The sequence below is a fragment of the Oenanthe melanoleuca genome, chromosome Z (genome assembly GCF_029582105.1).
Source record: "Oenanthe melanoleuca isolate GR-GAL-2019-014 chromosome Z, OMel1.0, whole genome shotgun sequence".
NCBI lineage: Eukaryota > Metazoa > Chordata > Aves > Passeriformes > Muscicapidae > Oenanthe > Oenanthe melanoleuca.
This window is the reverse complement of record NC_079362.1, coordinates 53,024,972-53,042,815: the sequence shown is the minus strand read 5'-3', so window position 1 is coordinate 53,042,815 and position 17,844 is coordinate 53,024,972. Positions and strand designations below refer to the sequence as shown.

Sequence of the window (17,844 nt, the reverse complement as noted above, 5' to 3'; positions counted from 1 at the left end):
TTGCCATCAGCATTTAAATGTACTGTATTCTATTTATTTGTTTTTACACTACTAAAAATATCACTAAGAAACATTCATTACAGCTTTATTTTCAGACTAATGTCAGATTTCAGAGCTGCAAACTTTAGAAAAGTTTTTACTTTTCTTCTCAAGAATGTTTAATTTACAATCTTTCCTGTACCAAAAGGACTGCTAATTTGACATTCCAGCAATTTAAAATTTCTCTGATGCAATTCTCCGCAACATCAATTTTCTCCAGATTTAACAACAAAACAAATTACTTTTTCATGTGTACAGGTTTTCAGTAATTTAAAGAATCTGACTAAATATGGATATTGATGAAGTTTTGCATCTTGTAATAAATTATTTCTTACTTGACGTACAAGCTATTCCCACTATATCCTCTGAAAGGAATCAATTTCTTTTTATCAGGTGGGTCAGTAGTTTGAGAACAGACATGAAGACCCTTTTTTAAGCTATACCTCAAGGTCTTTACTTTCATACTAGAAGACCTCCAAATCACAAGGAGGCTTTTCCTCTTTTATGGCTTTTCTTACCATAATGAGGAATTATTGCCCAAGCCATTGCAGAAGCGTAGATGCCACCAATCATCCAAAACATACAGAGCCAGCTCAGGTGTTCACCTCGCTTCTCCCGAGCAAGCACTTCCGAAAAATAGGAGAAGACTGTTGGCATAGTTCCACCAATCCTAAAAGGAGATACAGATCATGGATTAAGCAAGAGAGTAGCAACTGGAAAAAGTTTGAACAAGCCCGTAGCAGCAGTCATCAAAAACGTCAAATACAAGAAACTTCTCTGGCAAGTGTTTTTTCACAAATTGCACTATGTATTGGGGAATTCTAGAGAAAACTTTCATCAGTTTGGATGCAATTTTTGTTAAATATTTCCTTGCAAATTCTATGTACTATTTATTTAATTGAACGTTTCAGGGGAATTGTCAATGTATCAGTCACTGAAACAGAAACCAGCACAAAGTCTTGACTTTCACCATTACAAAATCATGGCAGTCTACTGACAAGTGTCAAAGTACATTGCTCCTAATGGAAAAATATTAATCATTTTCACAAAGAGTAATAGGCATTTCTCTAAGTCTTACCTCCCATGATTTAGGTAACCAAGAAGTAAGTGCCAATGGGTTTTTTTACACACAGTTCAAAACATACTGAACACATACTCAGTTGCACGGTGTGAATAGCTAACACCATGCTGGCTTTTTACTTAATTTTTAATGAAAAGCATATGCATTCATGTAATATTCATTTTTTCTCATGGTAAAATAAACATTGTCTGAAGGTCAGTTGGAAAAAAAAATAAAGAGAAGATTCAACTTGGTTCTCCAAAAATTGAAGTAACCCAAAATACGTATTACATTTGGTACTTGGTTTCCAAATCATCTTTTACTACCTTTACCTGCTCACTATGTAAGCTATCTGCCTAATATTCTACATCAGGACAAGTATTTGTGGATTTAATTTTTTCCAATGAAGAAAATATTGTCAGATTATCTACTTTGAAGCAATATACGGCATGGTCTGGATTTTTAAGTGAATTTTAAAGATAAATGCATATTTGTAATGTCATCTGGGAGCTTCCAAACTGGAAGTAAACAGCAAACCCCAGAATAGTTTTAAACAGATATTAATAAGAGAAACATGAATACAGAAATGGTACTTCACTAAGAAAATTCAGTGCTGTAGTCATACAGTTTATTTTAATATATCTTCATGTACTGTGATGAAGTGCTGGATTGAGCTGTTACGCTAGTATAGGGGACTTCTGTTTTCTCGTTCCCTTCATACAGCTCTTCACAGAATCAAAGAATGCTTTATGTTGGAAGGGACCTGGAAGATCAGCTGATGCCAATCCCTTCATTTGGGAAGGGACACCTTAACTAGACCATATTTCTCACAGCTCCATCCAACCTGGCCTTGACCACTGCCATGGATGGCATGGCATTACTGTTCCAGTGCCTCACTACCTTCACAGAAAATAACTTCTAAATATCTAACCTAAACCTGCCCTCTTTCAGTTTGAAGCCATTCCCCTGTTCTATCACTAAATGCCAAGGGCTGTATCTCATTTCTTCTCATGGGTGGAAATACAGGAGACAGTGTCCTTGGAGCTTCCCCTGAAAGCCTGGGCAGAGAAAAACTTGAGGTGGCATGGCTAAGAGCAGAACCACAACTAATTTTCTTGTGATGGGGAAGCCCTGCTGTCTCACTGACTTGCAGAAAATTTAACTTGTTCTTGGTACTACAGTAATTTTCTATTACAGAACTAATATGGTATCTAGTATGCTGAACAGTACTAGAAGAAAGACAAAATACCTCTCAAAGACTTGGGCAAGAGAAGATCAGAGTATCTCCAATCTTCCATCACTTCCATCATTAACTTCTTCCATCACTCTCTTGTGAGGATTTTTTGGATCCTTCAGCTGCTAGTGCTATTTGTGAATTAACTTATCAAAAGTTTTTATTTAAAAAACCCATCACCAAATCACCCAACAGCTGCAAGGAAGAATGTAATTTTTACCATTTAAAAAAAACAAAACTGAGGGTGGATCCTATCTTCACTTGTGCTTGTATAAACCCTTAATAATCCAGTGCCTCCCAGTGAGCTCTTCCATACTTATATGGAAGGAACAGAATTCGATTCTCAACATTTTTGCATTGTAAGTTTGAAAGCAGCTGCCTCTTTGTTGCCCACCAACATTTTGTGAAATGCATGGTGGCCTGCACAGGAGTGAATTTCAAGTAAGATTAAAAGCAGAGCTGCTACTTATTTTTCAATAAGACTTTATATTTTGTTTTAAGGGAAATGCAAATGCTATTCTTCCACAGGATAGAGTGTTAAGTCTGCTGGCAATTAATTGGTATCATAGAGTAGGCTGTTTGCTGTTACTGTGCTTATAAATTATTTGGCTCATTGTCACTTAGAGAAAATTATTTTATACATGAAACTATATTTTTCTCTTGATATGCCTGCCTGTGCAGATGAAAAGCTCATGAAAACTATGTTGACCTGAGAAGAATATTAATTCTAAAAATAGGAAAGAGTTTAACTTTCCTATACAGAAATTATTCAAACCTGCTGAATTTTTTATCTCATCTGTTATTCACTTCTGTTATCTCTTCAGTTGTCCTAACCAAACCAGTGGATATAAACATGTTACCCACAGATAACAGAGAGAAATCTATGCACTACTTCCTTAGGGATCACAAAAAGTATGTATCTTGTTAGCATGTACAAAAACTAAGTTTTTTTTGTATCTTCACAGATAAATTGTGTGGAGTCTGAATATTTTTAAAAGATTAAAAAACTCACTGATCTAAGCCTCTGGGATGATGATCCTGAGTGATATCTGTCTCCTGAATAACACATTCTGTAATGAGGCACAATCTAATACCAACAAGAGGCAAAACTTCATTGAGCCTGGGCCAAGATCAAGGGCCCAAAATAAGTGCTCTCACTCAATAAGGATCAGACTTCTCAAGTGAAATGCAAGGATGTATGCCTTCAACCTTGCTTTTTTTATAAATATGTGGGGATATATGCCAGAACAACACTGAAGACACAGAAGGAACCTTTTGCTATTGCACATATTGTTTATATGTGGGAGAACAGCATAAATATCAATCAAAAGAATGATAAATAATGATCTTTTCAGTTATTCTTCATTTTATGTAGCAAACCCCATCAGAAGGAGGCAGGGCAAGAGACAATGCATATTTATGTATTTATGTGCTCTCTCAGTTCATGTTTGTTCTGTGAAATTTTTAGAAAGGTGAAACAAAAAGAAGATTTAAGTGATGAGTATTAGGAGACTGGGATTCAGTGAAACAAACAATAAGCTAAGATACATTTGCATTTTCCTTGTTACAAACAAAGATGATAAATGTCTGCTAATCTACCTTCAGAGCTGTGGTTTGTCACAACAGATTTTGGCAACTGCACAGTGTGACAGCTGGGATGAAAACACGTCTGTGAGGCATTCAGAAACCTCTGGCTTCAGATAGAAGCTATTGTTTACTTGCAGATTCACTAGCCAAAGGGGCTTGAAATGCAACAGCATACAAGGAATAGAGATAATTAGGACAAAAAGCCCTTACAGAATACTAAATACACAAGGTAGGATGGTGTTCTTCTGAAATACCTTGTCTTCTCTTTCAAACTTGAACAACATCCAGACTAAAAATAGACAGTGTCTGCGTGAGACAGCATTTGCAAGTCGTCACCTTGTTATTTGCTATTTGTTAAAAAGTGATAGAGCTTAAAACACAGATTCAGAGATTTGGAAACAGCCCATCACTCCTTGTCCTTCCAATTCAATTGCACATAACATTTCTTCTCAACTGTTTTATACGCCAGTACCACAAGTCTCATTGAAAAATATCTCTGTTGTTTTTCTTTCAGAACTGCCATTAGACTGGCAAAGTATCTAAAGGTGAGCAAACAGATCAACCTTTTCCTGGAGAACTGCTGGATAAAGCCCTAGAAAAAACTGCATTGCACTAAAGACTAAGCTTTGCTGACCATTGTACTCATTTTTAAATACTAGTGTTTCTTTGCACTATTTATAATAAGCAAGTTTTCTTGCAGGTACATAAGTGGCCTGTGTGCTATTAATAGCAAGAGAGTCCTTGTAAAAAAGATGCACATGATAATTTACTAAACTCTACAGCAGTCAGTTCTGATGGAAGATGAATTGACAAAAAAAAAATTAATTCCCAATATTTACCCAACACTATTTTAAAAAATCAAGTTTAATTTACATTCAAGCATATAATAGCAAATAATTTGCTGATATGTCAGATAAATTGCTTTCATGTGTGGTAATATTGATAATCACAAAATCACTGCTAATGAATTCTTTCTTTTGTAGATGTTCTTCTTTGTTTTCATTCCTCTTTTCAAGTTTTTACTTGAAAGACAAATACCACGGACAGTGTGTGCTATAGACCATCAAATCAGGAATAAAAGGCAGGTGAAATAGTCTAGAAGCAGCTGGAAGAGCTCTCACAACCACTGGCCATTGTTCTTTTGGGGGATTTCAACCTATCAGATGCCTGCTGGAAAAGCAACAGAGTGGAGAGGAACCAGTCCTGGATTGTGTGGATGATAATGCCTTAACACAGCTGATGTCAACATGGGAGGGCACCCTACTGGAACTATTTGTGAACAGAGGAGGTCTGGTGGGTGATGTGATAGGATGGTTGAAGACTCTGGGCCACTGAGATCACAAATGACAGGGCTTTTCACTGTCAGAGAAGTAAGGGAGGAGTGTCAAGGAGAACCTGTCCCTTGAACTTGTGGAGGACAGACTTATGCCTGTTTAGAAGCCTGGTTGAGAAAGCCTCTTGGGAGGTAGTTGTGGTAGGCAAATGAGCCCAGGAAACACTGGATATTCTTCAGGAAAGAAATCCTAGAAGTCTAGGACCACATGCTGAAAGTTAGTCCAGCAGGGAAGAAGACCAGCTGGACTGAACAGGGAGCCAAACTACAGAAAAAAACAAGAGAGTTCATGATCTATGAAAGACTAGGCAGGCTACTCAGGAAAAGTACAGGGATTTCATGAGGTCATGCAGGGAGAAAATCAGAAGAGCCAAAGCCTAACTGGAACTTGATTTATCTACTGCTGTAAAAGGCAAAAAAATGGGTTTCAATAAATATAGTAACAACAAAGGTGAGCTAAGGAGAATACCCAGCCTTTTCTACAGAAAAGGGGAAACACAGTGACAAAGGGTGAACGAAAGCTTGGGGTCTTCTTTGTTTTAATTTTTAATTTCAGACCAGCTGTTCTCAGGGTACCCAGCCTCCTGATCTGTAAGACAGAGGGAAGAAGCAGAATGAAGCCCACATAATCCAAAGGGAAATGTTTGGTGACCACTACAGCACTTAGACATGCTCATGTGTGTGGGCCAGGATAGGATCCACCCAAGAGTTCTAGGGGAGCTGGTGGACGAGCTCGCTGACCCACTTTCCATAATTTACCAGCAGTCCTGGCTAACTGGGGATGTCTCAGTTGGCTGGAGGTTGGGATATATGATGCCCATCTGACCAATGGAGGGTCAGAAGGAGGGTCTGGGAAACTGCAGGCCTGATGGGTGTCCAGGAAGGTCATGGAGCAAATCAGCCTGCACCATCACATGGCACATCTAGGAGAACCAGGGGATCAGGCCCAGCTGTCATGGTTCTGGTTTGTGAAAAGCAGGTCTTGCTTGATCTCCTATTTTAGGGTCATCCACTTGGTGGATGAGGGAAAGATGCTGGATGCTGCCCAGCTGGACTTTAGTAAAGCCTTTGACACCATCTTCCAAAGCACTATCCTGGAGAAACTAGCAGCCCATGACTTGGACAGTTGCACTGTTCACTGGGTAAAAATCTGTCAGATGGCCAGGCCCAGAAAGCAGCAGAGAATGGAGTTACATCCAGGTGGTGGCTGGCCACCAGTGCTGTTCCCCAGGGCTCAGTACTGGTGGCAGTCCTGTTTAATGCCCTCACTGATGACCTGGGCAAGGGGCTGAGTGCATCCTCAGTCAGTTCACAGGTGACACCAGGCTGTGTGGGTTATTGATGTGCTGGAGGGCAGGAAGGCTCTGCAGAGGGACCTGCACAGGCTGGATCATGGCTGAGGCCAGTGGTGTGAGGTTCAACAAGGCCCAGTGCTGGGTCCTGCCCTTGGGTCACAACAACCCCAGGCAGTGCCACAGGCTGGGACAGAGTGGCTGGAAAGGACCTGGGGGTGCTGGTGCCAGCAGCTGAACATGAGCCAGGGTGTGCCCAGGGGGCCAAGAAGGCCAATGGCATCCTGGCCTGGATCAGCAATGGTGTGGGCAGCAGGAGCAGGGCAGGGATTGTCCCCTGATATGGGGGGGGAAGAGAAAAAAGAAAAATGTCCCAAGGTAACAATCTTTGTTTTTTCTTCAAAATTAATGATCTCTATTTAGAGTCTCAACAGGTACAGCACCCCCATTCTGCAAACTTCATTGCTAACAGCCACCAGAGTGCCAGTCCATGCTGAAGAATCCCTTTCCTGACTCAGTTTCCTGACAAGCCATGCCAAGAAAACTTCATCATCCTTCCTACCAGTTCCAAGATGCTTCAAAAATCCCTTCTTACACTGAAGACTCAAGAAATTGCTTGCCTCTTAAAAAATTGTTTTATGAATGCTTTTAATCTTTTTGTTATTTCGTGTTCTTTAGTTGCCTCAACCATTTAATTTCAAAATCCTTAAAACAAGCCTTCTTAATTAATAAAAAAAGGGCAGTTGTGGAGACTCAGAGAGGTGTTCCCAGTTAGGGAAAGCAATCCCTGTTCCATTCCCTGGGTCAATCCCGTGCCCTCTCCCTGTCCGTCAGTCTTTCGGTCATTCCCACTCTGATCCCCTGTTGGCCTTTCCACCCTAATCCCACCCTTGGACACCCCCTGTCCCTTGGCAATTGGTCCCTAAGGATTTCCCTGCCTTCTGAGCCCATGGCAAAACCTGGACCCCCACAAGCCCTTTTGCCTTTGTTCCCTGAACCCTGGACGATGCGTGCATGGCTGAAATAAACATCTCTGTAAAACCTGCAAAGGCCTTTCCTGCTCCTTTACCCCAAGCAACATCCAGATGCTACAGTCCCCCAGTCCTGGGCTCTGGTGAGGCCACACCTCAAATCCTGTGTTTCGTTTTTGGCCCCTCTACAGGGGCTGAAGGTCATTCTGATGACTACAGGAAGGTAATTTTGATGCTAGAATATGTTCAGAGAGGGCAACAATGTTGACAAAACATTTGGGGCAAAAGTCCTAAGAGGAGTGACTGAAGGAACTGGGGGTCTTTCAGGTGGAGAAAATATGAAAAAACCCTTATCATTCCCAACAACTACCTGAAAAGAGGTGTAAACAGATTGGTCTCTCCTTTTCTGACAAAAAATAGAGTGAGAGGAAATAGCCTCAAGCTGTGCCATAAGAATTGCATAGTAGGAAAAAAATTCTTCATGGAAAGGTTTGCAAAACATTGTAACAGGCTGCTCAGGGAAGTGTGGAACGTCCATTCCTGGAGAGTTTTAAAGTATGTGTAGATGAGGTGTTTAGGAATCAGGCTTAGTGGTGGACTTGGCAGTAGAAGGTTCAATTATTTTGAAGATCCTTTCCAATCTAAATAATTCTATGATTCTCTAATTTTTATTTTGATCTTTTTTTCTGTCACACAAGCTCTATCTATTTATCCTTGTCTTGTCTTTTTCTCCCTTTTTAATAATATTCCTTTCCTCATAAGAATGGTGTCTTCTCCTCTTAGGGAAGGGAAGGTTTAGGGAAGAACACTTAGGGAAGACCCTCTCTGAGGTTTAGATTCATCAACCTTTACTCACATCTGAAGCTGCAAGGACTGAATCAAAGCTATTTGTGAAGCTCAGACCGTGCCAGCTATTTACTTGGCTTCACTGAGAAGCATATATCCTTTTTGGCACAGCCTATCAGCTTTGAAGCCAGTCACCTGCAGAGCTATTCATTAGCTCACAGTGTAAAAACACTGATAGCCCTGGGTAGGACACAGCTAAATGCTGGAGAGGAATCAGTGGCAGAAGATTACAACCTTCTGAGAGTGAGAGAATACAAGCTGCTTTGTGAAAAAGAAATGGAACAAGTGAAAATGAAGAGGTAAAAGATAAATACAACATGATACTAAATGCTGATGACATAAAATTATGAAAGCTGAATATTGGTCTAGAGATGAAGTTCCTGAAGCTCTAGGCTTGTGTAGGCCAACTTGTCCTGTTTCCACATGATCTACATCTCTTGGAAGATTTTTGTTATGTGTATTGACTGCTTGGGTACCCCTCATGTCAGTCTCTAAGGGGTGGATATACAACTCTAAGTGTTTCTTGCCACTAGACATAATATACAAAACTACTGGTGAAAGTCAGCATGTGAGGACTTAGACAGGCAACCCCTCAAAACTGCAAGTTGTGAGAAGCTGCATTCACGGTTTTGGAGTTTTTCTAACTTTTGATTCCCCATGAAAATGTGAAGAATCTGAGAAAATACCTGAATTACGAGTTTTGTTCTACCGTAGTGACACCAGCACTGTGGTAGATCTGAATAATTAGAAGGAGTACTGCATGAAGGTTTAGAGATTGTCAAAGGAAAGATGAAGGTAAGCCTCAGATTTAATGAAGTATAGTCTAAAGCAGTCTGGAAAAGGAATGTTATGTTAATACATCCTGAGAAAGGCTTTTATTCACAAGGGATAACCAGGCAGGGGAAAAGCTTCTTAACAGCTTTTAGTTGCATCAATTACCAACATCTAACCTGTATTTCCTAATATTTCTGTGGGACTGGGGAAGAAATTTGACCAAATTGGCAATTCTGGCAAATTGAAAGAAATCTGAAAACACTGCATGCTTTTAAAATAGGACTCATTCATTTGGCATTTTTTATTTTGTTCAGAAGGATAATTTTCTACCAGGAGTAAATATATGAAGTTGTCTGAAAAAATTCTAAATTGCAGTTTACCTCAGGGTATTTATTTCAGCTAGTTTTCACTGTATGAACACTTACATTTCTTCTAGAAGTAATATTTGGGCTGGATAAGAATGATGTTTGCCCCCCCCCCCCGAGATTGTATAATCTCTGCATATCTCCAAGCAACCAAAATGCAATTTTACTGGGAAAAGACAAATTTGTACTGCAGTTTTAATCGCTTTATTCTAAATATAGTTGTTGCACTTTTTAAAAATGCACCTAAAATTATGAGTATTAAAAATACTAAACTAATAGCTTAGATTAATGTTTCTTAGAAATTGGGTGAAATTATGTATCTGAGAATAACATTTCACAGTGGTAGTGTTGAACAGACAGCAGGTCCAGCTTCATTCAAGTTAACAGCTATGTTGTGAGTCATGCTCTGTATCTGTATTCCTTTGACATTTTCAGACAGATACCAACAAGGTGCTTTTTGGTGATAAATATTTGCACCTTCCCCCAATGGCTAATGATGAATACAACTCACAGTTTCTTTTCTAGATCTTTTCACTTTGTAAGAAATCATGTCTAAAGCCCTTCTAGACCTTTATCAGGCTTTTGGATTCAATTTCCGTTTGGGTTTTGATTTTCAACTGATCAATGGAAGAATCACAGTTCTGATATTATTTTTCTGGAAAAGGAAATGATTTTGCAGGCTTTCCAACATTTCTTCATTCTTTTGTCTAGCTTAAGTTTACATTACAGAATTTTTTATGTCTCAATACTCTTTATGAAGCAGTATCTTGATATTATTTATACTGGCTTGTATTCAAAATCTCTTTTTTTTGGCTGCAAAAATTTTACTAGTCTTAGGTTTTTTTTTCAGATTGTAATGGGGGAAAAAAGTATTTGAAGGGGTATTTTTTCCCCTAAACATTTCACTTCTATAAACACATTTTCACTGCGAGAAGAATATATTTTATTGTAGCTTTTTAATAAAAAAAATATTTTATCAAATACTGGTTTTATCTATCGCAGAATAACTAAGTTGGAAGAGACCTCCAAGATCATCTAGTCCAATCTTACACCTCAACTAGACCATGGCACCAAGTGCCAACCATGCTTCTGAAGAAGATGATTGGGTTTGAGAATATCTAAGTAGCCTGCAGGCACAAACACTGATGGAACCTGGTAAGATGCATCCGTGGGTCCTGATGGAATTGGAAGACAAAGTTTCTAAGCCACTATCCTCAATATCTGAGAAATTGTCACAATTTGGTGAGGTGCCCATTGACTGGAAAAGGGGAAACACCCATCAAGATGAGTTTTTCCTCATCTTGAGGGTCTGAGAAACAGATTTTTTTATAGAAACCTCATGGCTTTCACACTGCTGCCCTGATAGCATCTGAAGGGAATTATTTAGGGGAAAAATCAATCTTTAGAGAAAACAGCAAATATGAGCCAGCTATTAACCTCTCTCTGCAGTAATTGTTGTGAGGAATGACTGCAGTTTATGCAGGCTTTTTTGTTGTTTGGTTTGGGGTTTGTTTTGTCCATTTAAAATATAGTACATGGTGACAAATTATCTATCAATCATTCATGTAGCCCTCAAAGATGAGGTAGAGGGCTTTGAACAGAGTGGGGAAGGTACAGGATACTGATATGAAGGGTCTGCTCCTTCAAGGACCATTAATCACAAGCTGGGTGCACCAGAGAACATGGTTCCCAATCAAGGACTTACATGTATCACAAGGAAAGCTACAGGCACTGACTCTTACTGTAAAAGCTCCTGGACAGTGAGGAAGAAATGGTGCAGGCAAGTTTCTCATGAGGCATAATAAATACATATTTTGCATTATATTCCAAAAGGGATAATTTAGGTTAAAGTAAAACCTGCCTGCCAAAAAACAAACCTTTGTAGCATAAGGGTCCAGACCTGCCCCAGGGAACTGGCGAGGCTAAGCAGTAATACAGCAAGTTTCTCAACTTTGCCAGAAGAGTAAAATGTCATGAAGTGTAGTGTTTCTCCATGGAGTGAGAAGACATAGCTCTTGGAACTGATGGTGATTTATGATACAGTATTTTTTAAATTTTGTTTTTCTGTGGAATTTGGCTTTTTAACAAATTAGAATATTGCAATTTCCCCTTGTTGTCTTATAAAGGCATATCTAACAATCTGGTGACAGACTAAGGGAACTCTTCTAGCTAGAGGACTCCTCACATTTTTCCCTCTCCTCTTGTCCTTCCAGCCCTCTTCCTAAATCAGTTTAAAACTAATGAGTACTATGGTAATTTCATTTTTGTTATTCATGTCAAGCCCTAGCCTCCTTCAGACCAGTTCAAAGGATTTCTCAAAACAGAAATATCACACAATTGCATTGCTGAACCATGGCTACGTGCAATAAGGACAACAAATCATAACAAATCAACAGACCTTGTTTATACAAGGGTGCAGTAAAGGTAAGGGCTTTCTCTTAGTAATTTACTTATGTATCTCTACTTCTGCTCATAAAAGTTTAGGTTTATAAATTTAATCACTGAGAAGTTATTTAAATGAAAAATAAAGAAAACACAGGTCCATTCTTTCAGAGAGAACAATAACATTGGCATAGTTTAGGACCCTGCCTTAAATTTGGCTATCTTGATGCAATGGTATTATAAAACATTGTGCACACAAAAACATTAGAAACTTTAAAAATATTACCAAAAATTTTAGTGTACATCTGTGAGGAGTTTTATTTTGCTGACTGAACAACATACAGTACATGAAGAAGCTGAGGCACAAAAGAGTTAAGCAAGTTGATCAAGTTCACAAAACAAATCCTTTGCTATATATGAACAAACTCAATCTCACAGTTTTCAGTCTGTATCTTTCCCCAGAATCATTCTTCCCCTTCAGGCTGTTACTTAGGAGTGTAGTAGCTACCTTTCTTAATTCTCTCACTGCTGACACAGACTATATTTCTACACAAAATAATGTGCTTTTGCAACAGAAAGGTTTTATTAATACACAGAATTGTGAAAATTAACAAAACCAGGGGAGCTTACCCAAATCCAGAAAACAAGCGACAGAAGAGGAAGAAGCCATAGCCCTGGACAAAGGATGAAAGGAAGGCAAAGAATCCATTGACAGACATGCATATCAGGAGTGATTGTCTCCTTCCCACCTTGTCTGCCAAGCCTCCCCAGAAGAATGCCCCCACCATCATCCCAAGGTACACTATGCTACCTGTAATACACAAAAATACAAAAAAGAGATGTTTTGTGAGCTACATAATTGACCACAATTGACCATAACAAAATCAGTTAGCCTTCTATATTTATAAAAAGAACAGTACACAGATTATTTTATCCTTTCTCACTGAGTATAAATTATATGCACAGTTTTGCAAATGCATCTAGAGAGAACAGATTTCCTACTGTCTTTGTCATCTGTTACCAGCCACACTTAATATAAATATTAAACTGAAGCTTAATATAAATATTGAACAAGGTGCCTCTAGCCAAAACAATAAACATGTAGGCAAATAAATCTGAATCAGAACAGAAAATGCCACTATTTTCTCAGAATTAAAATTACTTCATGTTAAATATTGCAAAAAATTATTACTACCCCTACAGATCAATTTGTGTGAACATCTCTAGAATCTAGAATAGGAAGAGTTCTGCAGGGGATTAAACACTGGGATCACTGGGAGTAATATGTGCTAAATCTAAAGAAAGCTGATTATAAAACTAAAACTTTCCACCTGAGATCTATAGAATCAAAGATCTCCATCTTGATTGTTTTTTTCTCCCTCCTACTTCAATGTATTTCTTTATTTTAAAAGGCAATGTCCTTTCAAAGCAAAAGCATTCTAATGTTCTTGTTACTTTAGGGTTTTTTTTGTCGTGTTACTCCCTCCAAATAATTTTGAACAGATACATCACAGTTTTGCTACATTTATTAAAATGGCACAGCAAAAAATAATAATGGGGTGATACCTTTTTAACATAAATTGTGTTTTCCACATGTACTTTCTCACAGAAAGATAAGTTGAAATATTTAATATTTTGACTGTTCACATCTTAGCACACTGTACATAATTTCCTTTCCAAATACTCTGTGGAACATTTGACAAAGATGTGCAACACATTGAGCAGACTGTCAGAAGGAAAGAGTTAAGTCCCAAGTTTTGGACAGAACCATTAATACTGTATTTTGCTTGACACATGGAATTCTTTTTCCATCTAATTTCTTATTGAACTTCCCAGATTAGGTTTTATATATCCTGCATATTGCTACCATCTCCTACATCTTCATCAGAGCAGGAATTAATTACAAAGGTTCTAGAAGTAATTAAAATACTAGAAATCCTGGTTTTGTGTCTCCCTTTGATTACTCTCAAGAATGGACAAATTCTCCAGCATCTCTTCTGGACTCTAATTGCTGTGAAATTCTGGCCTCCAAAACAGTCACCTCTGCCCTGCAGAAGGTAGTTGGATGGTAAAGGAAGCTGCAAAAAACCCCATTTAAATGCCTGGGCTTGGCTAAATGCATATCAGTGTAGAGTTTACTCTTAAGTATTTCCATTCTTGGAATCAAAGATGATAACATCTGAAGTGCTGACATCTGCAGGGTCTTATGCACCCTAAATTGTTTTGTGCAAGTAGTTTCCATAGCTGTTTCCTTATGAGACATAATTTAAAATAGGATACACGTTGAGTTAAATGAATATTAACAAGACTATAGAATCAGAATCATAAAATGGTTCAGGTTGGAAGGGACCTTAAATACCACCATAAATTCCAATCCCCTCAAGTTCACAAGTAGGGGAATCTTCCACTCAATCAGATTTCTCAGAACTGCATCTAATCTCAGGACAAGATAACAAATCCAATGCTGCTCATCGCAGAAGAATTGCTACAGCAACAAACTCCATAAGAACAGCAGCTAAATGTCTTCTAAAAATAACTTTTGTCAATGGATATTTTCTAGATATTGCTGGGTTCTCATATTTTCATCAAAGAATACTGATAGCGTGGGTAAATCCAGAATTTGCAGAATTAATAAGGTATCTTTATTTACTTTCTTTAGCCCAGGAAGGAGAGAGGTATTACAATATTATTTTTTAGTTTAGAGGTGTTTAGAAGCATACTTTTATTGGACAGCTTTTTCATTCTGATCAGAAATTTTATTCCACTAGCTGAGATTTTCCTGTAAATGCACACAGCTAATGTATTTTCTGGTCCTAAAGAGACAAAGACTGGTGGGTAACTTAGCATATTCATTCAACTGTTTTAAGATCTTTCCTGTGGCCAAGGTTGTTGTACCATGGTGCAGGTGGATCGCTGCTCATAAGCAGTTTAGAAGCTCCATCCAACACATCTGCTTCTTGCTTGTCAACAGCAGTGGAAAGAGTGTAACAAAGATAGTCAAACAGCTGCATTGCCAGCAGACAGATTTTGAAAAGGAAAAAAATAGTTAATTTTTATTCTGAAATTCATTACATTCTTTTCCAAATAAGAATTATTGGGCTCTCCCGGTCAACACTCTAATACTCTAGAAATAGAGAAGGCAAATTAAATAGCCCTTTATTTCTTTATAGAGATAACTTTGAAATATTTCTATGCAAATAATCCTAATTTTACCAATTTATATTCCTTGTGATGAACAAAAATATCAAAACACTTTGAGCAATGAAAGAAAAATGTTTCCAAGTCTTGAATTTAAAAACATTAACCTTTCTTTCAGATGACAAATCCTTTGGTCATTGTACATTGTGTTTTGGACTCTTACACTGATGTAATTCTCCTAAAGAGCATTCAAAAGATGCTGCTAAAAATAATATTCTCATCCTGTCAATAAGCTGCTATAAATAAGCTGCTCTCTGAGCTGCAGCATTATCTTATTCTTTCCCATTATAGTAACTTCCAATTTTTTCCTAATAGTCTCATACTCTTTGCACAAACCCTTTCCTTAATCTGTAACCCTTCCATCCTGAACCTATTGCAGCTACCAAAAATACATGTTTTGGTGCATTTTCCTGTCTTGCTTCTATTTTGTATTTTCTGTCTCTCTTTATTGTAAGAGAATCATAGAAGTATAGAAGAGTTTGGGTTGGAAGGGACCTTAAAGACCATCAATTTCCAACCACCCTGCTATGGGCAGGGACCCTCCTCACTAGACCAGATTTTTCAGACCCCCATCCAACCTAGCCTTGAAAACTTCCAGGAATGGTGCATTCTCATCTTCTCTGTACAATCTGTACCAGTGCCTGGCTACCTTCATGATAAATAAGTTTCTTCCTTATCTAATCTAAATGCTGGAATCTGAATATCTTACAGATTCTGGGTGTCTCTTGTTGGCACTGGGATCAAAATGTTAGGACTGGGATAGACTGAAGTTCTCCTCCCTGTAAACTTTAGTTTAAACCCTTGCTGCATCATGTCAAGGAAGTACCCTTCCTCTCAACTTCCAAATTTTTCCTTAAGATGTTTTTACCCTGCTACAATATTCACAATAAGTCATAAAAGTGACTTATGGCAAGGGAGAACTCTAACTATGCAAAACAGCTGAACAACCACCCAACAAATGCAAGCAACCAATGAGGTAAGATGATAATTTATTGTCACCAGGTTATCATGAGCATTTCTTTTCCAACTTTTGTAGCTCTTGTTTATATGTTATGCCACTGGTCAGACTATAAATCCCTTGTGGATAATATTAATTTTTCACACATCTTTCATAAATCACACATTATATTTTGCATAAATTCATATATGTAAAAATTAAATACCACGTTGTTGGTCAAACCTTGTACCCTTTTCTCACTGCCTTTAAAGACTGATCACCAAAACAATACTTGTATGGATGTACATATATGCGTGTAGATAACAACCTAGCACGTGATGCTGAGGGTGATACTCCCCTGTTGAACAGCTACTACTGATCACTAGACTGGCAGCTTTTCTTTTTAGAACAGCACACTCATGCCTCTAAAGAAATCAGCTAATACAGTGGAAGGAACACCCTGCTTTGACATCCAGTCTGATGTTAGAACATATTTTTAAATATTTTAAAATATAAAGATATTAAAGATATATTCTAATGATATCTGTATTATATGTCTTGAATTTTGCCCACAAGGTAACATTTAATCTAAAACTGTCAATTTCCTGAAAAGCACTGAGAAAAGGCAGATGGCAACTGAAAAGAAACATGTTAAAATAAACAATCTTTTTTATTGCTCTTTTGACAAGTTTTAACAAACCTGTATTTTCCTTCCACAGTAGTAATCTTACATACTGCGATGATTTTCACCCTCTGCACAAATGCACATAATACACACTCACATCATCTTCATGCACACACTAGATATTTTTTAAATGGATGTGCACACAGCTTATTTCAGACTGCTATAAAGAGTTTAGCCTTACAAACCAGCTGAGGATGAACTCCCCCAGCATCCAAATGCTAGTTATGGGCAATTTAAACAGTGACATAACACTAAATGCATACCCAGTCTCTTAAGTTCAGTTAAGCAGCGTTTTACTCCTTGTACTGACATAACTTCATTCATGATACCTGTTGTAATTCATACCCTGGTATCTGAATGATTGACAAAACCTCCCGAGAAATCAGTTTGTAGTTATATTAATCAGGAAAAAATACAGCAATGGAAGAAAACTCAGACTTTGTTGCAATAGAGAGACTCAGAGGCTATGGGACTCCCTGATTAGCTTTTAGCATTTACACACCTATTATAAATTGGTTACAAAACTAGCATGAAGTTTTGGGGTTTTTTTCCTGTTCTGTTGTTTAGGCAATTTGTCTGAATGAGGAATGCATTTCATACAGCCAGAAAAAGTACTCATGATATAAAAACAACTCTAAAAATAAGATTAAATTACTATTTATTTGTTGTAAAAAGCAAGTATTAATGTGGTGCTAAGGAAGTTCCATAAGAAGCAAAACAATTTTTGTAAGATTTATAATGTAATCAGTGTTTTACTTACTTGTACTAGGATCTTCCCATATGCTATTTTTTAGAATTTAATTCATAGTGGAATACTGCAACGCCTATAAGTAGCTTAATGAATATAAGAATAACCAGATTTATCTTTGTTTTAAACCTGATAAATACAGTACATTTGGAGTTTAAGGATGATAATCTTTCAGACCTCTATTTAATTAGAATATTTTAATAGTTTCTTTGATCGGAAAAGACTTGGAAAATAGTAGCAACTCATGCAGCAACAGTTGAACTTCTATTTAAGTGTTTGCAATGGGAGGTAATTAAGGCAAACACTTATCCATTAAAACAACAAATATAAGAAAGCTGTAATAACTCCAGAATTGACGAACTCAAATTTTCTACAGCCCCAGTCATTGGATGT

At 37.7% G+C, this 17,844-nt stretch overlaps 1 protein-coding gene across 1 annotated transcript in view; it reads right to left on the bottom strand.

Annotated features, from left to right (window-relative positions):
* The window catches only part of SV2C (synaptic vesicle glycoprotein 2C), a 107,222-nt gene that overhangs the window by 43,491 nt on the left and 45,887 nt on the right, over nucleotides 1-17,844 (bottom strand). The window contains exons 3-4 of the mRNA XM_056514750.1: nucleotides 12,514-12,694; nucleotides 558-709 (exon numbers count right to left, since the gene is read on the bottom strand). Of these exons, the coding sequence (XP_056370725.1) occupies nucleotides 558-709; nucleotides 12,514-12,694 (333 nt within the window). The remainder of the gene's footprint in view (nucleotides 1-557; nucleotides 710-12,513; nucleotides 12,695-17,844) is intronic.